The sequence below is a fragment of the Alligator mississippiensis genome, chromosome 9 (assembly GCF_030867095.1).
Source record: "Alligator mississippiensis isolate rAllMis1 chromosome 9, rAllMis1, whole genome shotgun sequence".
Classification (NCBI taxonomy): domain Eukaryota; kingdom Metazoa; phylum Chordata; order Crocodylia; family Alligatoridae; genus Alligator; species Alligator mississippiensis.
Window position 1 is genome coordinate 23,764,218 of NC_081832.1, and position 25,658 is coordinate 23,789,875.

Sequence of the window (25,658 nt, forward strand, 5' to 3'; positions counted from 1 at the left end):
ACAGAAAACCTGAGGTGACTAAGGGTAAACTCCCTTTAGGGGAACACCAGAAGCATGGGCAATAAACAGGATGAACTAGCACACCTTCTGGCAGGCAAGGAATTTGACCTCATTGGGTTGACAGAGACCTGGTGGGTTGATACATATGACTGGGCAGTGGATATTGAGGGCTATAGGCTTTATAGAAAAGATTGGGTTGGGAAGAAGGGAGGAGGGGTGGCACTCCCTGCAGGTCGCATTTGGTGCAGGGAGAGGTCACTTGAGACCCTCTGGATCAAGATACAAGGGGACCAATGAGAAGGGGACCTCATGGTAGGAGACTATTAGAGACCTCCTTACCAAGAAGAGGAGAGCAATTAGGCATTCTCCAGGGAACTGACTGAAGCAGCTAGCACAAAAAACCTGATTGTCATGGCAACTACCCTGACATCTCTTGGGAAGACCATTCAGCCAGCTCCAGCAGATCATCCAACTTCTTGGCAGCTATTGACGACCTGTTCTTGACCACAGGCTGTGGAAAAACCGACTAGGGGCAAAGCCACTCTGGTCTTGATGCTGACCAAAGGGGAAGACATGGTAGGTGACCTGAAGGTTGGAGGTACTCTGGGCGACAGTGATCATTATCTGATTAGTTTCACCATGCACCAAAAGGCTGGGAATTCTGTCAGTAGAACAGAAGTCCTACATTTCAGAAGGGCAGATTTTGGTAAACTCAGGAATCTAGTTAGAAAGGCCCTTTGCGACCAGCAACTGGATGATTTGGGAGTTCAGGAACAATGGTGCTTCCTTAAGGGGGCAATTCTCACTGCTCAAAAAGAGGGAAAGGGGCCCACTTGGCTCAAAAGGGGTATTAGGGAACTTTTGAAAAAGTAAAAAGGAGCATATATGCAATGGAAAAACAGTTCAGCAGCCAGAGAGGAGTACACTTATATGGCCAGGGTCTGAGACATGGAAAGCCAAGGTACACATGGAGATCAAGCTGGCAACTGAAGTAACGGACAACAAAAAGTCCTTCTATAGGTACGTAGGGAGCAAAAAAAAATCAAGCTCCACCATGGGACCTCTACTGAATATGGGGTGGGGGGCAGCCCGCAGTTGATCCCCATGAAAAGGCAGAGCTCCTAAATACTTACTTCCCATCGGTATTCCTGAAATCAGATGGGAACTAGTCACCTGTCCAGAGGCCCAGGGAATACGGGGAAGACAACAGTCCACATGAAATCAGTCCCAAACTGGTGAGGGTACTCTTAGAACATTTGGACATTTTCACGTCTGCTGGGCTAGATGACCTGCATCTGAGAGTCCTGAAAGAACTGGCTGAGCTCATAGTGGGGTCTCTGGCGAATCTGTTCAAAGAGTTGTGGAACTTGGGAGTGGTCCTGAAAAACTGGAAGAGTGCTAACGTAGTACCCATCTTTAAGAAAGGGAAGAGGGATGACCCTGCAGACTGTAGACGAGTCAGTCTGACTTTAGTTTCTGGTAAAAATCTTTGAAAAAATTGTCAAGGAGGCCATCAACCACAAGTTCACAACTGGTGGGGTATTAAGAAGCAACCAGCACAGCTTTATCAAGGGTAGGTCATGCCTAACAAACCTGGTGTCCTTTTATGACCAGGTAACTAGCTAGCTGGACAAGGGACATGAGGTTGACATCATTTACCTAGATTTCAGCAAAGCCTTTGATACTGTTTCTCATTAGATTCTCTCAATTAAGCTGGAGGGTACTGGCTTAGACCAGTCTACAGTGAGGTGGGTTGGCAACTGGCTCAGGCCAATCCCAGAGAGTTGTAATTGATGGGATTACCTCATCCTGGAGGGCTGTCTCCAGTGGTGTTCCCCAGGGATCAGTGCTTGGGCCCATACTCTTTAATATCTTTATCAGTGACTTGGACGAGGGAGTGGGAAGCACAATGATTAAGTTTGTGGGTGACACCAAGCTGTGGGGTAATGCAGGCACAACTGAAGATAGGGGAAGGATCCAGGGTGACCTTGACAGACTGGTCCTATGGCTGAATTCAGTCAGATGAAGTTCAGTAGGGACAAATGCTGGGTCCTTCATCTGTAAGAAGAACCTTCACCATAACTATAAGATGGGTGGTGGTCCACTGGCTGACACTGCATCTGAAAGGGATCTGGGGGTGACAGTCGACCAGAAGATTAATATGAGCTAACATTGTGATGAAATTGCCAACAGGGCAAATAGAACTCTGGCGTTCATCAGTCAATGTGTTGCGAATAGATCCTGAGAGGTGCTCCTCCCCCTCTGTTCAGCATTGGTGAGGTGCCAGCTGCAGTACTGTGTCCAGTTCTGGGCACTGCACTTCAGGAAGGATGTGGATAAGCTTGAAAGGGTACAGAGAAGGGCCTCCCATATGATTAGGGGCCTGGAAGATGATAGGCCCTATAAGGAGAGACTCTGGGAACTGGGTTTGTTCAATCTGCGTAAGAGAAGACTGTGAGGTGACTTGATAGCTGCCTACAAGTATGTCAGGTGAACACCAAGATCTAGGGGAGCAACTCTTCAGAAAGACACCCCATGGGAGGACGTGGATCAATGGGCACAAACTAATTGAGGAAAAAATTCAGGTTAGACATGGGGGAAAACTTATTTTCTGTAAGGGTATCTAGAATCTGGAACACGCCAGAGGTGGTACAGTCGCCATTCCTGAATTTGTTCAAGAGGAGGCTGGACAAGTACCTCATTGAGCTCATTTGAGCCCGATAACCTCCTGCCCATAGCAGGGGACCGGACTTGATCTTACAGGTCCCTTCTGGTCCTTCTATTTCCATCATTCCAATACTGTACCTCTTGGAAGCTTCCAGCCCTCCTGAGCACCTTTATCCTTCAATCTGTCCTCCTGTGACACCATGCCTGTTAGCTCCTCAAATTGAATGAAATTCACCATTTTGAAATCTAGTGTCCTAATTTTGCTGACCTCATGCTTTCCCCGTCTTAGGATCTGGAATTCTATCGTAATGTGATCTCTTCCTCCCCAGTTACCCATCAAAAGATTTGGGGATGCATTAATAGAAGCATTAGGTGCCAGACATGGGAGGTGATAGTACCTCTTTACTCGGCACTGGTTAGGCCTCACCTGGGTAACTCCTAAGTTACCCATCAACTTCACATTCTCCACCAGTTCTTCCCTGTTGGTCAGAACAAGATCCAAGACAAATAATCCCCTAGTTGTATCCTCTACTTTCTGGAAAAGAAAGTTGTCCTCCGCACTAGTTGGGAACTGGTTTGACATTTTATGTTTGGTTGCATTGATCTTCCAGCAGATGCCTGGAAAATTGAAGTCTCCCATCCCATAGCATGTGGATAGATTTGTCACCTGCTTCAAGAGTGCGTTGTCCACCTCTTCTTGATTAGGTCGCCTATAATAAATCCCCACCATTATATCACTGCTGCATCTTTCACCTTTTATCTTTACCCAGATGCAGTTTGCTTTGCTGTTGTCTTCTTCCTGAACCAGGGAACAAATGTATGCATTTTTGACATACAAGGGAACACCACCACCTTTTCTCCCAATCCTTTTCTTCTGAAATAGAGTGTAACCCTTGATGTTCACATTCTAGTCAAAGGACCTGTCCCAGCAGGTCTTGGTGATGCCTATCAGATCATAGTTCTTTTTACAGGCTGCGGCTTTCAGCTCATTTTGTTTATTCCCCACACTTCACGCATTTGTATACATGCAATGGATTTATTTTGAATCTTGACCTCCTTGCTTACTTTTTGTGCCATTTGTTTCGGACTTGTAGCTCTCTACCCTTTCCCAGAGTCAAGTTGCTTTTTCAAGCAACTCAACTCATGATCAACTTTCAGTGTAATGACTGTTTACTTTCTGTCCTAGAGATGTGTGTTCATCTAACATTTTAAAATAATGCTGAGAATTCTGGTGTCCTTTTTACAGTCTCTCAGATAAATGAGTTATTGGAAACATTTTAAAGCTTCAGTTTTTTTGGGTGGTTCTCAGCACTTTGCACCCCTGTTGGTAGTTTGGCAAATGCTGCAATTATGAAAAATGTTTCTTCTAGACATCTCTTTTTCTAATGTTTTTTCTTGCCATGTAAACTTTCAGGCTGAAAGTTAACCAAAAGGAGTCGGCTTTCCCTCAAGTTCAGTTTGAACTTGTGCTGGTAAAGAGTCATTACATGTAAAGAAACAAATTACTGAAAAAGTTACTAATGCCATTTTAACTTCTATTTTCCTTTGGAAAGCATTGCTGTGCATTGTTCAACAATGTGACAGACTGTAGTTAAGATTTGGCAATTCATAACTTTTATTTTTTTTAGGATTAATAAGAATGAACAATCCTGCAGCTGTCATGATGTCCCAGAGTGGAAATGTATCCTCTTCTATGATGACAGGTGGAGCTAATGCAGAGCTGCAACCCAGGACACCTCGACCTACATCGCAGTCAGGTAGCAAACGTACAGTAATAGCACCGACCTGTCACTAGTGCTATTGATGATTCGTTACTGTAAAATTACTTGGAATACTTTCTTCCTTCAGCATACAGTTGGCAGTTAAAGTGGAAGACATTTTTATCATAACCTCAAAAAGTTTCTCTTAAAATATTAAATTTTAAGAAAAAAATATAACATCTAGGTGACCATGTTTTCAATTATTTTATGCTCTTGTATTGTTTAATAGTCTTTCCTGTTATGCTTAAACACATTTTACCCACATACTGTTCTGTCAGTCTCTTTGCCTTGAAGGGATCACTTCTGAGTGGTGCTTGTGCTGTGCATTCTCAGTCTCATTACTGAGGTTACCAGCAAGGGGGTCAAGAGTGGCTGCATTTTTTTTTTTTAATTTTTTTTGCAATGCAGGTATATCTGGTTTTGGTCTCCCTTATGTCTGGAATAAGGGCTTTGTGTATCTGGGTCTTTGTTTCAGTTTAAATTAGGCACCTAAACTATTAGTCTACCTTCCCACATTGTAGAGAGTGCTGAACACCTGCAGCTTTTGCAAAGAGTCTGCCCTTTTTTTAAGGCTTAATAGAATTGTTACTTTATATGCTTCACAAAATAATAACAAGTTTTCTATGCTGAGAAACTTGCATTTGAATCTAAAGCTTATTAGTCTATAAGTTTATATGAATCTGTAAAATGAATGACCAGGAACATCATGGTTGGTAGGAGCTACGGAAGAGGTTTGAACTGATATGCCTCTTTGTAAAATAATACTTTTCAAGAGTAGTTGGCTGGAATTTGAAGATCTGATTTGTCTTCCCATTTTACTGGTACAGATTGTATAAATTTAAGACTGTTGAGGCAGAGAGAGATTAGATGGCCTGCCTTCCTGTTAAATGATCATTTTTGCTTGCCCACATAAGTTCCTTTAAGATCCTTTGACACAACATACAAAACGTCATTTGCATTTACAGAAAATATTAACTGCTTGTCTGGAAATGTTATCTTATGACATCATCATATATGATAGTTTGCTCCAACTTCCCTTCAGAGTTTGGAGTTTTATTAATCCCAAAAATGCATGTAAAGTTTACATTTGTCCACTGGAACAATTGCTTGGAGCCATAATCCTGTGTTTACATTCTCCACCATGCTTATGACCTAGCAGCTTAAGTTTCCCAGAATTTCTGGCATCTTTTAGAATACTACTAATTCTATACATTGGAGAAATTGGAACACTGAAGTGTGAATTTTTGTTGGACCCCAACTTCAGCGGAGAAAGCAAATGCAAGCAAGTAATTTCCCTTTCTTGTTTTGTGTTCTTTTTTTGGCTGCAGTGGATTACTTATTTTCACTTTTGTTTGCTGTTTCAATAGATGGAATGGATCCACTGTTGTCTGGACTAACTATCCAGCAGCAAAATCATCCCTCTGGATCTTTAGCTCCTCAGCTCCATTCAATGCAGTCAGTTCCTGTGAACAGGCAAATGAATCCAGCCAACTTTCAACAACTACAGCAACAGTCACAGCTTCAGCCACGCCCCCCACAACCACATCAGCAGCCCCAGCAGGTTATTCGACCTTCATTTACTACACCAGCTCAGGTTCCGGTTCCTCCTGGCTGGAACCAGCTGCCTTCTGGAGCACTTCAGCCTCCTCCAACCCAAGGAACAATGGGTACATTGACAGTAAACCAGGGATGGAAAAAGGCTCCATTGCCTGGACAAATGCAGCAGCAACTCCAAGCAAGACCATCTTTAGCAACAGTACAGACTCCCTCCCATCCTCCTCCTCCATATCCTTTTGGAAGCCAGCAAGCTTCTCAGGCTCACTCAAACTTTCCTCAAATGAGCAATCCTGGCCAATTTACTGCTCCTCAAATGAAAAATCTTCAGGGAGCGCCCTCACGGGTTCCCACACCACTACAGCAACCCCACCTGACCAACAAGTCTCCTGCTTCTTCTCCCTCTTCCTTCCAGCAGGGATCTCCTGCATCATCTCCAACAGTTAACCAAACACAGCAGCAGATGGGACCAAGGCCTCCCCAGAATAACACACTTCCCCAGGGGTTTCAGCAGTCTGTCAGTTCTCCTAGCCGTAATCAAATGGTGCAACAGGGCAGTGTACCCCCCAACTTCATGGTGATGCAGCAGCAAAACCAGGGTCCACAAGGTTTACATCCTGGCTTAGGAGGTAAGAAATTCTGAGACTTAGGTTCTCAAAAAAAATAAGTTGTAGCAAGAGTGGTAGAACTTTAAACTGTTGGGTTTTTTTTTTTTTAATAGATTTTCAAAACTTTCTCCATTGAATAAGTTCACAACTTGTTTTGTCTATGCACACAATGGTGAAGATGCCTTTTACTTCATAGTTATATCATTACTGAATTACTGCTGTCTTGATAGCATGTTATCTATCATCTGTTACAGTGCTAATTTGAAAGGTAACTTGTAAGCACAGAAATCAATACAGCAATGCTTTTTGACTGTGATCACAAATCTAAATGGTTTGTTTGTTTATTTATTTTATTCCTTCTCCTGTCCTCCTTCTTTGACCTGTTCATGCCTCCCATTGTACAGGATACTTCATCAGAGAAAATTGATAGCAGATGAAGAAAACTTTTTTCTTCTCTGCCCCCTTCACCCCTCTGTCCTCTTTTGTTTCATCACTGCCATAGATGCTGAGTTTTAGCCTCGCTGCCTCCTTCAGACCATTGATACATGTTGATCCTCCTCTTTTATCTTGCTCCCTTTGTCATCCCCCTTCTTCTTATCTAGCTCTTTTCTTTCTGCTATAAATATGCCACACTTTGGTATTCTAAAATTAAAACTTCTTTTGACCTTGCTTGCCTCTTGAGCAACATCATCTTGCTTTATCTGCTGCTTTATTTTCTTCTTGACATCCTCTTGGGTCAGCTCAGTCCAGCTTCTGCTCAAGTACTTCAGAAGCTATTTTAATCAAGGTTACTAAGGACATGGTTTGGGGTGGATTCTAAGGCCTTTTCTCCATCCTTATTGACTTCCACCTATCTGCTGCCTTCAACTTTCCTGTTCTCTTTAAAGTTTTATTAGTTCTCTGCTGCAGCGGTATCTCCTAACATTCATGCCTTCAATATTTCCTTGAAAAGCTACTTTCATACCACTGTATCTTTTTACCACAACATTCAGGCTGTTGCTAAATTCTTGCAGATTTTCTTTTATTTCTGAAAACATCTTTAAAACAAACTTTAAACCATGCTGAGTGTTTTGTGTTGTTTTTTTCCCCCTTGCCTGATGCACATCTATTTTGGCTTCCCAGGTTCTCATATTGTGCATCTCGAGTCTCCCCAGTGTGCTGTAGGTGTAACATTCTCATCCTGGCTTACTGGTCTTTCCAAAACTCATCCATTTAGAGTCCTTGCTCTTTGCATTTGATTGATTGATTTTTTTTTTTTTTTTTGGTTGGATTCAACTCTGCATCTACTGTTCAAGTGTTATGCCCTTGCTTCATACTCTCAGGTTCTGCCAGCTAATCTATGTCAGTTTTCTGTCCTTGACTCGCAAGGTATTCTCAACCCTTTTTGATGCCAAACTCTCAATTTGCAAGATCCTCAGCAATCCTAGACTCTCCAGTTTAGTTTCCACTTTAATTTATATTACTCTTTGGGATTCACTTTTCAGGCAATATAGCTTTAAGTTTCACTCCATCTTTTCTAATAGTTTCCCTCCTTCCTTAGTGCTAATTTATTAAAATAAAACCCATTCTATTATTTAAATGTGTACTAAAAACAAACAGAATGAAAAAACCCTAGCACAATGGGCATGCAGCTTGAACTTATTTTTAGAGTACTATTTACTCTCACTGTTAGTAGATTCTCAGCTAGCATAGGTGTGTTTGTTTCAGTGGAGCCACATTCTTTTTAACAGTTGAGTATCTGGCCCTTTATTGCTTTTGTTAAGAGTCCTCCTGTGCTATATTGTATCCATATTAAATTGTAATGTAAGAATGGCAGGGTAGGTGGAGTTTTCTCTTTGCAATGCACCATCTGTATTACTTTTAAGTAATTCAGATGTAAGCACAAGTTTTTCAGTTCATCTAATGTTTCCTTATTTAGCAACGGTCAAATTTTAAATTGGATTTAATATATAGAAAATCAATATTTAAAATTAATATATATGCAATTTAATATTAATATTTTACTTTACTGCATTTTTCTGATGTCTGAAAGTGTGAATGATTTGGGCTTTGGTTTCTGCCAACCCATTGGGAATTGATAGTTCAGCCATATTTTGTTGTATTCCATATTTGCAGCTGGGTCTCATACTTGACCTTGCTTGTTGGAGTGTCCTGGGAATTGGAAGAAAATTAGGACTCGCACTAGCTCCCCTGGATTCTTCCATGGGCTGCCCAATACAAGAGGGCCCCTTACTCTGGAGGAAATGTATAGTCACAATCTAGCCCCTAATTGCATTATACTCATTAAGTATGGATACTTTTTAAAATGGGGGAATGGAGAATTAACAACCTGAAAAAACAAGTTTATTCCATGTAAGACTTTTTTTTTTTTTTAATTTTATGTATATGTTAGTTTTTTCATTATATAAAATAAACACAGCCTGAACACTGAGAGAAAGTTTACTAAAATATTTCTATAGATATAGAAAAAAAACCCATTAGCAATGTCACAGTTAACTGTTTCTGAATTGTTTTTAGGCTTTGCTTATTTTAATATATAGCTGTAAAGAGAAAGCAGTCAGTTTAACTGTTTTTCACGCCCATCTTAGATGTCGTGTTTAAAAATAAAAAATTTGTACACACACAAGCTGTGTCATGTTGCGTTTGCATGGTGCTTTTACAGATAAGGACAAGCATCCCCGTCTCTCAATAAGTTAATAATCAGTATTGGACAATACAAATTTCTACACACTGTGTGTTGATTAGATCAAGGACACAATGTAAAAGGAAAACAATTGAAAACAAAGATGCTGGAGCAGGCAAAATCCTCATAGCTCTGAGTTCTTGGTTAAAAGAATAATCTGTGTGAATGATTAGTTATTAGAAAGTACAGTTAATATAATTGTTTTAGGACATAGCACTTTCTTAACTAGGTTTTTTTGCACTAGATAGGAATGATGAACTCTGCCATTTGTTACTGACATACCAGCACAAACATCTTTTCTTCATAAAGTCAGACTTGCTATCTCTTTACTGTTTGTTTATTAAATTACAGTTTTGGATATTTCTAAACTAGAGGTGGGTGGAAACTACAGAGATTTTGATTTGGTTCCTGTCTGCTGCTGCTTTGTCTTCCTAACATGATGGGAAAAGTTTCTCTGTGAGTCGCAACTCTCAGAGAAGTCCAATCTCAAAAATGACTTTGATTAATGAATAACTGTTTTGTATTAAGGAATCCCCAAGCGCCTTCCACCTGGGTTCCCTGCAGGACAGGCTAATCAGAACTTTATGCAAAATCAGGTGCCTTCTACAGCACCAGGAACACCTGTGAACAGTGGAGCCCCTCAGCTACAAACAAGTCAAAATGTGCAGCATACAGGTTTGTGCCAAGCACATCATCTTTTTTTATTCCTTGGCATTTGTTTACTTGCCTTTAAAATGTGTGCATTCAGCCTTTTATACCTGTAATACAGGCAGCTCCATATAATAACACTATCCTGTTCTAGTCAGTATTACATTAGTCCTGCCAACTGAATGTGGGAGTATTGTAGATGCAGTGTATTTAGCTTCCAGGATGAAACAAAAAGCCGGAAAGTCCCCTTAAGATTCTCAATCCACCTCATCTACACTTGCTCACAGCAGTGACTTTCTTGGGTTCCAGAGGTAACTTCTTTCATTCTCTTTTGCCCGCAAAGAGGATTGTCTCGCAACCTCCCCACAAAAGAAATCTAGAATATTGTATCTTTGTCCTAGAAATAGCAAAGAGAATAATTCACTTAATCTTCAGTAAAAATATTAATCTTCCAATGAATGTTTAAATTCTTTAAGCCTCTATTTAGAGTCAGTGTCAAATTTGGAGTTTTAATTGTATAATAAATCTCTCATTATATGTTCTTAACATTTTAATTGATAGTCAAATAAAGTTTGCTATCTGGACTTTTCCTCTGTTTAGGAAGCTCTGATAATGTCATGTTGCATATATATTTTTCTGTCTTCTAAAATATGGCTTAGATTAGCTTCAGGATTTGAAGTTAATCCATGGACGTACAAATTATTGGGTTGGATAAGACTCTTGTCCTTTTTACTTTCAATGAAAGTATGGCTCACAGTGTCATAGAGATTGTGAATGTCTTGACACTTTGCGATTTGCTGGTAAAATACATAAGTAATTAAATTGGTGTTTGTTTTCTAATTGTCATATTATTTGTGTGATTTGTATTTTTTTTTGTTTGCAATTTTTACATTTTTTTTATCTTTTAAGGTGGTCAAGGTTCTGGCCCTCATCAAAATCAGATGCAAGCACCACATGGCCCACCAAACATGATGCAGACCAATCTAATGGGACTTCATGGAAATATAAATAACCAGCAGGCTGGTGCCAGTGGAGTTCCACAAGTTAATATGGGCAACATGCAGGGGCAACCTCAACAAGGACCACAGTCCCAGCTTATGGGAATGCATCAGCAAATTGTTTCCTCCCAAGGACAGATGGTGAATATTCAGGCTCAAGGATCTCTGAACCCTCAAAACCAGATGATTCTTTCCCGAACCCAGCTCATGCCACAAGGCCAAATGATGGTAGCACCCCAAAACCAAAACCTTGGTCCTTCACCACAAAGGATGACCCCACCCAAGCAAATGATTCCCCAGCAGGGCCAACAGATGATGGCTACACATAATCAAATGATGGGACCTCAAGGCCAGGTCTTGCTACAGCAGAACTCAATGATGGAACAGATGATGACCAATCAGATGCAAGGAAATAAACAACCATTTAATACTCAAAACCAGTCAAATGTTATGACGGGGCCAGCTCAGATGATGAGAGGACCAACCCCAAATATGCAAGGAAACATGGTGCAGTTCAGTGGGCAAATGATGACTCAACAAGGCCCTGTGAATGGCAATCCTTCTCAGACTATGGGAATTCAAGGACAGGTTTTAAGGCCAACAGGACCTGGCCCCCATATGTCTCAGCAGCATGGGGACTCCAATACTACAACAAACAATGATGTGAACATGACGCAGATGCTACCTGATGTTCCCGTACAGCAGCCAAATATGGTGCCTTCCCATATGCAGGCAATGCAAGGAAATAATAATACTTCAGGGAATCATTTTGCTGGACATGGGATGCCTTTCAATAGCCCTTTTACTGGAACACCAAATGGGAATCAGATTTCTTGTGGACAAACTCCTGGTTTTCCTGTCAATAAAGATGTCACTCTAACAAGTCCACTGTTGGTAAACTTGCTACAAAGTGATATATCTGCAGGACATTTTGGTGTAAACAACAAACAGAACAATCAGAATGCAAACAAACCCAAAAAGAAAAAGCCTCCAAGAAAGAAGAAAAACAATCAGCAGCTAGAGCAAGCTAAGTAGGTTTAATATTCTTGTTTTCCACAGAAACAACCTCAGCATGTTTCTGTGTATGTGTGCACTCATGTGGAAAGAATGAGAGAGCGCAGAATTTTGAACTTTAGCAATTTTTTTTAAAGAAATATATTTAAATCACAATAGAGTTCTGTTCTATTTAGTGGGGAAAAGAGCACATTTACATTTAATTGTTGTTCTAATTATCTATGTTACTCCCAGCTGTTAATACCATAAGAGCATAATGTTTATATCTTCCAGATGAGGGGTCAGGGCTGTTAGTTGCTGCTGCTCTGTTAGTACCCTAGTCTCAAAAACAGTCATTTTAGTATAACAATAGAAACAGCAGCTCTGAGATGGGAGACAGAAGGATACCTGTCCAGTCTGGCAGGTATAGTGAAGGATGGATGGATGCGTCCACAGGTGTTCCTAACGTGTGAGGATAAATTGGTACAAAGGCAGGGCTGGACACAGGCAATGGGAGGAGAAATAGAAACTAGAAGTTCTTGAAGTGGGGAGGTTGGTTCTCATAGGGCAATGTGAAGGAGTAGAATAAGAAACCTCAGGTGTGGAGACAGGAACTGTCAATAGGCTGGAAATAGGGTTAGGAGAGTTAGGGAACAGAGCAGACAGAAACTGGCTAGGTTGGAAGAACAGGTCAAAAGGGTTAATGCTTATGGGGGAAATAGAGGAGATTCCCTTTCACAACCTGGAATGAACCCAGGGTTCTCATTCACATCATTCCTTGTCTGTGGTAAATACCTGAAAGTCACTGACCATTTTTCCCATGCCCTTCTGTTCCTGGTCCACATAGTCCACAGCCTACTAGTTCCATTAGCTTAAGCAGCAAAAGCATGTGTGGTGAATTTTATGATTCCAGCCATGCTGATGCATCTGGGTGTCAGTAGAATATGGGGCAGATTTTGGGGTATTTTTCAGTTTGCTGTTAAAAAAAAAAAAGGCCAAGAAATTTTATACGTGCAAAGTTGAGCATTCAAAAATTAGGAAATATCATAGCTGGGATTGCCTGTGCATCCCTGATTTAGCTCCTTGTAAGTGTATTATGACATAGCCTTTAATTAGATTCATCACTTACTATCTTTTGCCATAGGATAGGCCTGATTGAGAGCGACAGGATGGATAAGGTTTACCTACTGAGCACCTATTCAACATGTCACTTTTTCCTTACAATTTTAATGCATGCTCCCCAGTACTTATTTAACAACACTCTTCACACACTGCTCTGAAGACAGCACCACAAGGAAATTAAGAATTCTGTGGGTGTTCATCACAAACCATTAGTGAACTTACATGCACAATACTCCTCTGAGATGAGAGGATGATGTTACCCCATTTTGCAGATGTGGAAGTAAGATATAGAGGTACCAAGATCAAAAGTATAGTTAATTTAGCAATTTAAGATATATTTAAGAGCTAATTTTTCAAGGGTTCTTGCATTATATGACACTTGGTAGTTGAGGCATGGCTCTCCACGACTTCAGTTGCAGAGGTGGGTATTTGCCACTACTAGAAATCAGACTTGAAACCCATGGTTTCAAGTTTGGCACTAAATGATGGGCCCTCGTTTATTTTGAATTTGTCTTGATTAGTGTCAGGTAGGAATGCTGTCAAAGGAACAGTGTCCAGTTCTTTTGGGCAGCTTTCAGGTGCCTTAACCAAGAGATCATCTCTTCTCAGTCTTGTTTATTTTGCCTCTTCCCATTTCTGGAACCACTGAAATGAATCTGGGGTTTGAGACACAGGAATCTTCTTCCTTAGATAATCCTCACTGATCTCCAGAACAGGTCCCTTCCCCATAATGAAGACAGCTGTGGTCCTAAGAAAAGTACAGGAAGCATGTAATTAAAGGCTGTACTATACTGCCTACATATAGCCAGACCAAGTTAAGGTTGTGCAGGCAACCTTATTTCTGGTATTTCCTAACTTTAGGATGTTATATGTCACAACTTCACTAATACTCTTTTTAATCATGTTTTTTTCTATGTAATTCTAATATTATAAAAGCCTAAGTCTGTCTGCCTCTGTCCGTAATGCTTTATTTGCACAGTGATTGGTTGTTTCCATCAGCCAATCAGAGTGCTTCAAGCATGGGGAAGCACCGCCATGATTCCAAAGCCAGGCTGAGGACTGGTTAGAGGGTGCCAAGGAAAATGGAGGGAAAAGCTGCAATTCTAACAGTTTTTGATAAAATTACAGGAACTTTAGTTGGCTGCCTTCCTTCCACAGAAACAACAAAATAGCACGGAGGGAAACAAAAGTGGCTCGTATTTCTAGGAAACAAAATCTGTTAATGATTAAAATGACTTTAACAGAAGGTGAGGTTAGTATTTTGTTTTTTTCATATGCCAGTTTATTAATTCTCATTCAGCTTTATTGTGAGCTGAGATGGTATCAGTAATATACTGTAATTCTGTAAAGCTGTCTCTGAGCTTCTAAGGCTGTGTAATGCTATATGTTACGAAGTTCTGAAGTTGTTTGTTGTGAGGTTCTGACAGCTTTCTAAGTGCTCCCTCCTCCCTACCTCTTTCTGGTATTAAACTGGGAGAACTATTGGCAGTACAAACTCCTTAAGTGTTTTGAGATCAGATGAAAAGCACATACAAAAATGGACCATCTTTGGATTTTGCTTTTTCTACTATACTTTATTTTTGCTAGTAGTGCTTTGATTTCTTTGTATTCTTTTTACAGAGTACTGCTCCCTTACCTGGACACAGGATAGCAGTTTTATTCTAAATTTGGCATAGCTTAGTAGCAGGCCGTTCAGTTGTATTTTAAGAGTATAGTCTCATTAGAATGTTCCTGTTCTCTGGTAGGACCTTAGTTTGGTTTATAGACAAAGCAACCTTGCTCTTAGGCATCGTTCTCTTTATCATTCTCCAACTATTTCTTGGTTCTGCTTAAGGAAGTTCTGTGCTTTTTGCTTCCCTTTGAATCTTTTTTTTTTTTAACTTGACTTTAAATCAGTTCCTTGTGCATCAAGAGCAAAAAACAGATTTATTTGCAAAAACAGCTCCTGTGGACAGCAAACTTCACTGAAACACAATTAGTTGGATCAGCATGCACACACACACACGCGCGTGGTTCCCATGTTTTATTTTTCTTTCAGAAATTGCAGTTGAGTTGCATTAATTCAGTGGTACAAAATTGCAGCTGTCCATTTGTGAACTGAAACCATACCAGCATAGGAGAATGCCTAAATGTGTCGTTAAAAATAGTTTGTTCATCTAAAATTAAATCTTTTTTCTGCTCTTGTCTTATGTGCGCAACAGAAATTAGAATGAAAATGTATTTTTAAGTACAGAACAAAAAATTGACCTTCAGTTTAAAGAGCCCTGTTTAAAAGTAGTTGTAAAATAGTTTAAAAAGTAGTTTAATACTCCTAAGTAGCTTAAAGTAGTTTAAATGTAAAAAAGTTTAATACTTTACTCCTATATAATATTTCAAGTATCTTTTAAGTTTAATATCCCAGCTTCTCTTATCAAATCCTGTTTGTTCAGGCAGTTTTTTAAAATAAGCTAAAGAATATTAAAGATGAGGGCACGCAAATGTGTGCCAGACACCACCTCACTATCACATCTTGGTTGCTACAAAGCAATGTTGTGCTTTGGAGCAGGGGTTGAAAATGCCCCTGTATTTGAAGAGTAAACATCAAAGGCATTAACAGAATACAGTAAAAATGCGCTTGGTATGTTTACTCCTAAACCTAAAGCTCTCCTGTATAGAGCTATTTTATACAGACCTCTAACAGCTGCATATATTATAATACAACTTGGTAGGAAAGCTTCCCCAGCTGTGAGGGAATCTACTGCTGCTGTTGGGCAAAAGAGCATTATGAGAGTTATGCCATTTGGGAAGAGGGTCAGAATGCTTCTAAGTGGGAGACTGAGGGGAAGGTCTCTTCTTTATACTCAGGATGGGGCATATACAGCAAGTCACAACCTCCCAATATGCATGGAAAATCAGAGACTTCTGCTTTAAATGAAAACAAGGTGGGGGGGAGTGCAACCTACAAAAAAATAGGGGATATTGCTGTAGAGTCATGTGTATTCCATGTAGCTTGGGCTGGCTCTGCTCATGCTTTTCCTCTAGGTTCGCATGTCTTCGTTCACTATTTGAAAAAAAAGGACTGTAGCACATCTCTTATGGAAAAGTATTTTACTGAGGGAGGACTCAACCAGAATAATCAACCAGAGTAATATTTTTGCTATTAAATGTTATACTTCAGATCTGAACGTTTGTAGTGAAGGGGTTGGTACATTGAGAAATGTTATGTGCAGAGGTTATGCACAAACAAATTGTTGCAGTGGCTTCAAAAGAGGAGGGGGAGTAGCTGCTCAGGACTGCATAGCAGTTGTTACGTTGTAATTGTTATTTCTGCATGAGTCTGTAGTGATAACCTCTTGGCTAGGTACAGACATTCAAAAAGCCTGAGGTGGAATCAATCTAAGTTGCATGGTTTTTGTAAGCAGTGGAGTTCAGATTGGTAACAAACAGAACACACGTTCACCTTTTGGTTTGGGTGCAAATCTTAGACCAGGCTGTGTCATTTTTAAACCAGTTTGTGTGTGCTCAACTTCTGTTAAGGGTATAAACCAGTTTCTTATCATTTATGCTGGTAAAAGCGTAATGTCTGGACTTGGCCCTTGTGTCACTATCTCACTTGATTTTGCTGTAATGCTGTTAAAAGAATTTAACATATTGAACCATCCTCTTACTAGTACAGTGCTTAAAATTACAGTGCTGGCCTATTGCAGTATAATTGCATCCTTCTGCCAGTTATATGCAGGCATGTCCCAACTGTCATTGTTAAAAAGATGACGTTTCAAATAAAACTAATGTAGCATAGTCTTTGAAATAGATATTAGCATTCATCTTGGGTACCAAACTTGGATTCAAGAGTAAAGCAAGGCAAACAAAAATAAGATCCTAGATCAACGGAGCTTTTAAGTTTATATTACCTTCCTTGGATATAATATATTAAGGCACTCAGGTGGACAGGTAGGGCTCTGGGTTCCATTTTCCTCTGCCACTGATACATATATGTATGACGTTCAGCATGTCTCAAGTTAACTTACCTGTGTCTTTTGCCTATCTTTGAAATGGAGATAGTGATACTTCCACATTTCAGTGAAGTAGTTTGAGAAGTACAAAGAAAAAGTGCTAAAAATGATTTATTATTCAGTGGTAAATAATTTAAGCACGTTCTGAACAGATTTTGGCACTGGCTTTGGAAGTGCTGATTAATTAAAAATATTTTTTCCTTCAGTTCTTCAGAGACCCGTCCAGCTGGCTTGGAGGAGACTGATCAATCATCGTTGTCTGGAGATCAAGGAATAAACTTAGATAACACTGGCCCTAAACTTTCAGATTTCACAAACAGACCAGCAGGTAATAATAAGTTTTTAGCATAAGCATTTTAATACAATATAGTATTTATTGATCTGTTCAGATATAATAATATCTTGCTGTCCTACATGTTGGCATCTGGTGTTTTCCTGTTCTCTTGCAAGTAATAGTGCTTATTGTCTGATTGTTTCAATAATGTTTTTAGAATGTAATGGAATATGGTCAAATAGTACTCTGCATTATGCTTCTAGTATCCTGTTGAAATGAGTAAGATTACGCAGGAGTAACAGTTTAATGTGTAATTTACTATAATCGTGTGGCCAATATTCTCTTTGTTTTTGTTTGTTTCAGTGAAAATTAATTGTTTAAGTTAGGTCTAACACTGCTATTTTGAACAACAGTTTTATCACAATATAGTTTTAGGAGATAAAATTAGTGTTTGGAGTATTTTTGATTTGTTTCCTAGGAAAATGCCTTTCTTGTTGATTGTGTTAGGATGTCAAATAGCACCTATTTCTGGGCTAGTCTGAAGTGATCGCTGCTGTTTTGAGTGAGACTGGATTAAAGAAAAATCCAGTATGAGGTCAGTAATGTATCACTTCTTCTATTTTAATAGGGACACCTTATGTGTGACCAGCTAAGAAGAGCTACTAGTTAGTAGAAGGTTTGGCATAGGCCAGACAATGGCTAACAGCACAGTGAGTTGGCTGTGACTGAGGTAGTCTTTATCTATGGGTGGAATGCTTCTGTATTGTTAGTTTCAGTTGAGACAGATCCATGGGATGTCTTAGTTATGTCTCTGCTCCAGTCAGGACTAATCTTGATGAGAGATACTTCTGTAATCTTTGGACATTACTCTTCATAGAGTGAACCCTTTGGACAAACTTTAATGTCCTTGGCAACTTAGTGCACACAGTGGAAAATGGCCATCTGTCATAGTCCGTAGTTCTAGGGAAATTTGTATACCCCTTAAGCAAAACTGGTCTCTAGAGCTGGTTTTTCCTTCTAAGTATACAGAACATGATATGGCCATTGCTAAGACCCCTTCTTTAAAACTGTCTGCATGATAGGGCAATTTGGGGCAAAACCCTGTCACCTTTTAGATAAAATCCTGGCATAGAAGTGTGACATCCAGGATGTTAGTATTGGACACTGAGAGGTAGAAAACAACACTGTGCACATGCACCTTCTTATGTGCTGTAAGCTCAGATTTAAAAATTGAAGCTTTTGAACCCAAAATTGTACCTTTTTGTAGGAAACTGAACCCAAAGCAAAAACTAAACCCAAAGCAGAAAATCAGCTGGTTGAAAGCACAGATATAAGGAAATCTCTTATTTGATAAACTCAACCCTGAATCAAGCCAGCTTTGCAATATTGTTGATGAAGCCTCTGCAGAAGTTTTTGACTTCTGGATTTGATGTCATACCAGCTGGCTTGATGAACATGATCATGCATTGTCTTAGGCAGCTAACTTGGAATTTCATGAGATCAAACGATAGTCAAAGGAAGCTGCAAATGATGAAATATTAATGGTGAATGACAAGGCAGGTGAAATTCAGCTCCATGCAAATAAGAGGACATTAAAATCTTCTGTGATACATTACAAGAAGTTTTTTTGACCTAAAGACAGCCATTTTTTCAGTGAAATATATAGATGGAAGCACACTACTTGATGTTCACAACCAAACTCTTGGTCACTGGTGGGAACACTCTAGTGGCTTCCTTAATCCTCCACTGTTGATGATGCCACTTATGAAATCTAACAACCTTCTGTGGACAAAGTTTTGGAGGAAATTCTTAAGGCATCAACCACTCTAGAAATGGGAAAGCCCTTGAAATAGATGCTATGTTAGTTGCAGTATTTATGCATATAGCCATATGGTATTTACATATTAGTCATCATAAGCTTTTGACGATTTCTCAGCTTTTGTGAGGTTGGGGAGCTTCCCCACACTTTAATGCTGCCCTTATCATGATCTCTAAGAAGAAAATTGACAGTGCTTGTTACAGAGGAATATCTTTACTCTGTGCCGTTGTGAACTGTTCACATGTAAACATTTCACCGATCTGTAGGGGAAGTAGTGCTTCCTGAAAACCAGTGTAGTTTTTGAGCATCTTAGAGTACTGTGGGCATGATATTCATTTTCTGACGAGAAAAAAAAAAAGGAACAATAAGTGCCTAATTATGCTGTATTTATTAATTTCAATTAAGCTTCATTACAGTGAGCAGGGGATTGCATATAGTCCATGTTAGCAAACATGGATGTATAGTATCATTCATGAGAACTGTTCACTAGTTGCAAGAAGGCACTTGTGGTGAAGATATAGTAGCTATACTTTCTCAATTGGACAAGACGTCAAGCAAGGTTCCATTTTTCACCTTGCAGTTGTGATCCACGCACAAATGAATTGAAAACTGTCCAGTCTGTCTGTATGTCTCTACTAAACATGGAAAAACTGGATGTGTGATCTACTTTGTGTGGAGTTTTTGCTCACTCAGTGTGATCTTTATTATTGTGGATCACTTTGCAGTTCACAGAAGTATTTTAACAACCCACTCCTGGTGATACATATTGCAAGCCCATTATTTTAATGTCCTTTTAAAGATATCAAAGCAGTTTCCATATTTTGGAAATGTTGTTGTGGAGGTCAACTCTCCTGTTACAGGTTGGTGAACAGAATTCAAGCAGCTCTCACAAATTTAGACACCTGGAAAGCAGAATTGGGGACCAACAGAGCATTAACCCATTAACCTACTCTATCCTGCAGTTGTGCTCAGTTCACTTTTGTATGCTGCCAAAACTTTCATCCTTTGTAAATACTGTGTCCACCAGTTTAATGCTGTAGCAGCCATGCCTCCGTCAAATCCTCCAATGTTAGAGGAATAGGTTATCCAGTAGATAGGTGTGCAAAGAGGCAAGTGTAGAAAACAGTCCTTAATGTCTGTCATTTGCTGTAGGCTGGCCATGTAGTTGTTTGCATACCAGAAACTACAATGTTTGGTATTCTTTTATTTGACATGAGGATAAGATCAAAACTGCATAAGAGACTGTCTGCTTCTTAGGGATGTCATCAAAAGGTGTCTGAAAAAGAGTTGATTTGACTTTGGTTTGTCACAAGTGATAGATGCTTAAGTTGCAATGGAGAGGACTACTGCATTAATTTATGCAACCTGTGGGTCAAAAGAAAAAAGCATATAAGATGTGTAGAGGCTGTTGATATGCCTAAATCTTTTTTAATTTACAGTGCTCAGATTGGACTAATCTAGTGCTAACATGTTAATCTCCTGTGACGTGCCCCCATTTGAACATTTTAATTTGTTCCTCATTTGTTGTTTGTGGTGAACTACTAGTGCTTAGTTTGAGTTGGGACCTCTGTTTTATTCTGTATTTTGGCATCTGCTACTCTGGTTTCTTTGTACTATAAAGCAAGAAATTCGTCTGTGGTTTAGAGGTAATTTTAGGATTTGTTCTACTAGTATCTTTTTTTGGTCCTTGTCTGTGTTTTTTAATACTTGGCCTGTTTGTCTCAAAGGACATTGATTCAGACACTACTTCTTTTTAAAGACACATTTCTTTACCTATGTGTAGAAGTTATCTGTTTTTCTTGCCAACTTTTAAATACTTTACTGATACACATTTTTCTACTTTTTCCCATTCCAAGAGTGCTAACATTAGAACTGTCAGATTATTAGAGATGCTTTGAAAATATTAAGTATTTCCTAATTTAATATACTGAGAAGTATTCTTAAGTAATGTAAGTTAGAGATTGAAAACCCTCTGCCTGTGGTAGAGGGATTGAGTCTAAAGTCATTGGAGGACATTTCAGTTATTTAACCGTGCTATGTTCTAAGTTCATAATGCTGTTTTTGGCGTTTCTGTTGCATGTTACAGGATTTTGCAGGATACCACAGAAGCTGTCACATCTTAACCATGGACTTGTTCCTCAAAGAACCTCAGCTGCTATTTAAGTTTTTTCCCCTCCAATGTGTCCGTATCTGTGCATACATATGTGTTCATGCAAATGAGTGTACATGTGTATACACATGTGCACATTTTGCATTTCAACTCTGAATTCATAAGTCGGGAAAAAAAGCTATAAAGACAGCTGCAAAGATTTGTTTGTCAGACAGAAGGGTAGCTAAGACGTAATAATACTTGCCTCCTGCAAGTCAAGGTCCTGAACATTAGCTGTATATTAAGTGATTAGATAGATAGATAGATAGATAGATAGATAGATAGATATATGCCTCTTTACAACTTTGATGATACCTTGTGTTTTTTGTTTGCTTTTAATTTTTTTGTATTATTAAATGGCTCTTGTGCTGGAGGCTGCAACCCAGGAATTCACTTGTGTTCCTGTTGTATTTTTTGCTTTGTCTGAAGTTTCTAAGAAAGCACATAATTTAATTTTATTTCTCATTTCAGGTTATCCATCTCAGCCAGTTGAACAAAGGCCTCTTCAGCAGATACCATCTCAAATTATGCAACATGCACAACAGCAGCAGCAGCCACCACCACCACCACCACCACCACAGGCACAGGCTCAGACCCAGCAGCAGCAAATGATGATGATGCTTATGATGCAGCAGGATCCCAAATCAGTCAGGCTTCCTGTGCCACAAGGTGTTCATCCACCTAGAGGCCCTGTAAATCCAGAGACCCAAAGAATGCCAATACAGCAAAGTGGCAACATGCCAGTAATGGTTAGCTTACAGGGTCCTGGATCAGTGCCTCCATCCCCTGATAAGCAAAGAATGCCTTTGGCAGGCAATCCTTCTCTAGGAAATAATGCAAGAAAGGTGGTTTATCAAGATAATATACAGAATCCTTCCACTTCACCTCTGGGAGAGGTTTCATCTGTACCCTCACTTCCAGAAGGAAATGGTGTTGAAGTCCCTCCAGTATCAGGAACTCAAAATAATATGACATCTCATTTAGTAGTTTCACAAAATCAGCTCATGATGACAGGTCCAAAACCTGGACCCTCTCCACTTTCAAATCCACAAGGTGCAAGTCCTCAGCAGCAGTCTAATTCTCTACCTGGCTCTCTTACACACCATTTCCCAAATGTTGCTGCCCCATCTCAAACTTCAAGGCCCAAAACCCCAAACAGAGCAAGCCCAAGACCATACTATCCTCAGACTCCTAATAACCGTCCACCTAGCACAGAACCTTCAGAAATAAGCTTATCTCCAGAAAGACTTAATGCTTCTATTGCTGGTCTCTTCCCTCCCCAGATTAATATTCCTTTACCTCCTAGACCTAACCTTAATAGAGGATTTGATCAGCAGGGTCTTAATCCAACTACTCTGAAGGCCATTGGGCAAGCCCCATCAAATCTTTCAATTAACAATCAGTCTAGTTTTTCTGCTCCACAATCGCATAAGTTGGATAATGTGGCTGTCAGTTCAGGAAAGCAAGCCAACACTGCAGGGACAAAGCGAGCAAGTCCAAGCAATAGCAGAAGGTCTAGTCCTGGATCTAGTAGGAAAACCACACCAAGTCCTGGCAGACAAAATTCAAAAGCAGCTAAACTAGCCCTTGTAACTCAGCAGAACCCAACGCTCTTACAGAACCTGGAATTGCAAAGAAATATGATGGTTGGTCCAACTTCTTTGCCAGCACCTATAACTACAACTTTTCCAAATAATAATATGCTGAACAACCAGAATCCTCCAGTTTCTGTACCTTTGGTGACTGGCATTCCTGAGGACAACAAAGAGAGCCTTAATGTTTCTCAAGACAGTGAATGTCAGAATGCACAGGTTGTCCAAGGTAGTAAAGACCAGCCTAATGTTGAACTGAAGGGCATTCCTAGCCAAGAAATCAAAATGATGGTTCCTGAAGAACCAAAAAAAGATGGACAATCTTTAGATACCAGCAAGCTTCCCAGCTTGGAGGAAAGCAAGACAATGGTATCTTCAGCTATGAGAGAGGCACCAACTTCATTAAGCCAACTTCTTGATAATTCTGGTGCTCCTAATGTAACTATAAAGCCTCCTGGGCTTACCAGTCTTGATATACCACCAATGGTGACCTCTGGGGAAGAACTAAAGAAGATAGCTGTCATTCCTCCACTACAGGATTCTTCTTCAAGCAAAGAACCTGCTAATTCCCTAAGCTTGTCTCAGAATAATGAAGGCTGTTCAAACCAAGTGCACCAAGAACTTGGAGAGATGAATTCAAATGTTACTCAGCCTGTTCCTCCAGTATTACAACGCCCTGTTAGCTCCTCTTCTATTTCCACTCCTTTACCACCCAACCAGATAACAGTTTTTGTAACTTCAAACCCCATTACATCTTCTGCTAACACATCAACACCATTACCATCTCATTTACAACCTACATTAGTGTCTACTGTTGTCACAATGCCTAATGTAGGTAACAAAGTTATGGTTTCTGAGGGACAGTCAGCAGTTCAGCCTAATACCCGGCCACAGTTCATTACACCAGTTTTTATAAACTCATCCTCAATAATTCAGGTTATGAAAGGATCTCAACCAAGTACATTACCAGCAGCCTCCATGAGCACTAACTCCAGCTTAATGCCTCAGTCAGTTGCAGTTGTTGGTCCCTTGCATATACCACAGAACATAAAGTTCTCCTCTGGGCCTGCTCCTCCTAGTACGTCATCTAATAGTTCTGTCCCAAATATTCCAACAAGCAGGTCACTGGTTCTTAATCCACTGGCAACTCCTATTCAGCTTCCTTCTCCCCCATCTACAGCATCTTTGAATGTTCCTTCACATCCCCCTGTTCAACAAGTCAAAGACTTTAGCTTAGAGGAAGCTGCCTCTCAAGCTAATATATCAACTGACCAGTGCTCTGTAACAACAACGCAGTGTGGATCTGTGGTTTCGCCTCTTCTTACAAGTAGTCCAGGATCTTCTGGAAACAGGCGAAGTCCAGTTTCGTCTAGTAAGGGAAAGGGAAAGGTGGACAAGATTGGTCAATTTTTGCTGACCAAAGCATGTAAAAAAGTTACTGGCTCTCTTGAGAAAGGGGAGGAACAGTATGTTTTGGATGGAGAAGCTGATGGCCAGGGACTAGAAATGTCGGTCCCTAACAGTCTGGGGACAGAGCAATTGCCTGTAGAGGTAGACAATAAAACAGTGACACCTCCAGTACCCAGTCTTATAAAACAGAGCACTTCTGGGCCTGGCAGTCTGAGTGTAAGCACTGCTGCTACTGTTTCTGCTTCTGTATCTTCAAGTTTATCAAGCAACACTCCTCCCACAAATGTACTGTCAGTTGTAACCACTCCAGCAATCCAAGAGCTTCCACCTGCAGCCCCAAGCACTAATAATAACCACAGTGGTTTACCAGCTGAGCAAATTGGGATTGGCTTAGTGGAGGAAAAAGCAGGAGTACATCAGGAGCTACTACAAAGTATAGGTATGTACTTTGCATGGTACTGTTCTTCCACCTGCTTCTTACCCTTGTGTGTCAGAAATTCCACTGGCACATTAAAACCTGTATTTGAATTTAACACAAAACTTAACACTTAATTGGAAGGTAATGTAATCCATTTGTGGCTTCTAGAGTGCTGTTTTTATAGCACCCAAGTAGTATAGCTGTACTTGTGAATTTTTAACGTAATATAACGTTTTTTGTGGCTTGTTTGGTTTTCTGAAAGTCTTTGTAGGTTCTTAATAATTTTTTTCACTTTTTTTAGGTATTTTGGGTATTCAAAAAAACTTTTCTTTCCTTTAATCCTGTTGTGCAGCAAAAAACTTAAGATGAAAGACTTTATATGCAGCATATTTGATGCCATGAGTGATTTCACTTAAGGCTCAGAAGTAGGAAGAAAATGACAAAAGGAGTGCGTACAATTTCTGTCAAAGAAGCAAATTGCTTTTTTTATTTCAGTGTTGCCACAGAATATGAGTGGTGTGTTGTTATGGGCTTTTTTGTAACTTTTTAAATATAAAGAAGTACAATTTGGTACCAAAGCAGCATATGAAGATGAGAACTTAATTGGGGCAAGTGAGCAGGAACACAACGTTTGCATTCGTTGCAAGTCTTTATCGGACTGCAAAGGAAGAAGAGTCCTCTTTCTGTTCTCCATAAATTCTTTTTTTTCCCCTCAGTGCTTCTAGATAAGTGATTTTCAGCCAGGGTGTCACAGCCATGCTCAAGCTTGGACCTGCTGGGCCAATCCATTACTCCCACTGTCAGACCCCTTACATTGGTGGTGCTCAACCTTTTGGTTCTGCAAGCCAGATCAGTGGTGTAGGGCCAGTCTATGGCCCTTCCCTAGCCCATGCCTTACATGATATAGAAATGTTTACCTGTGAAATACTGAAATGGCTGAAGATTTTTAATAAAAGATCTACAAAAAGTAC

The 25,658-nt window shown here is 39.9% G+C and overlaps 1 protein-coding gene across 4 annotated transcripts in view; it reads left to right on the plus strand.

Moving 5' to 3' along the window:
• The window catches only part of NCOA6 (nuclear receptor coactivator 6), an 88,985-nt gene that overhangs the window by 33,324 nt on the left and 30,003 nt on the right, over window positions 1-25,658 (plus strand). For 2 of the 4 annotated variants that reach the window (XM_059733242.1, XM_059733241.1), the window contains exons 7-12: window positions 4,296-4,424; window positions 5,795-6,610; window positions 9,801-9,947; window positions 10,830-11,949; window positions 17,232-17,353; window positions 21,739-24,708. In XM_059733242.1, the coding sequence (XP_059589225.1) occupies window positions 4,296-4,424; window positions 5,795-6,610; window positions 9,801-9,947; window positions 10,830-11,949; window positions 17,232-17,353; window positions 21,739-24,708 (5,304 nt within the window). Of the gene's footprint in view, window positions 1-4,295; window positions 4,425-5,586; window positions 5,714-5,794; window positions 6,611-9,800; window positions 9,948-10,829; window positions 11,950-17,231; window positions 17,354-21,738; window positions 24,709-25,658 lie in introns of those variants that run through there. The other 2 variants (XM_019484665.2, XM_019484666.2) reach the window with 2 other exon arrangements.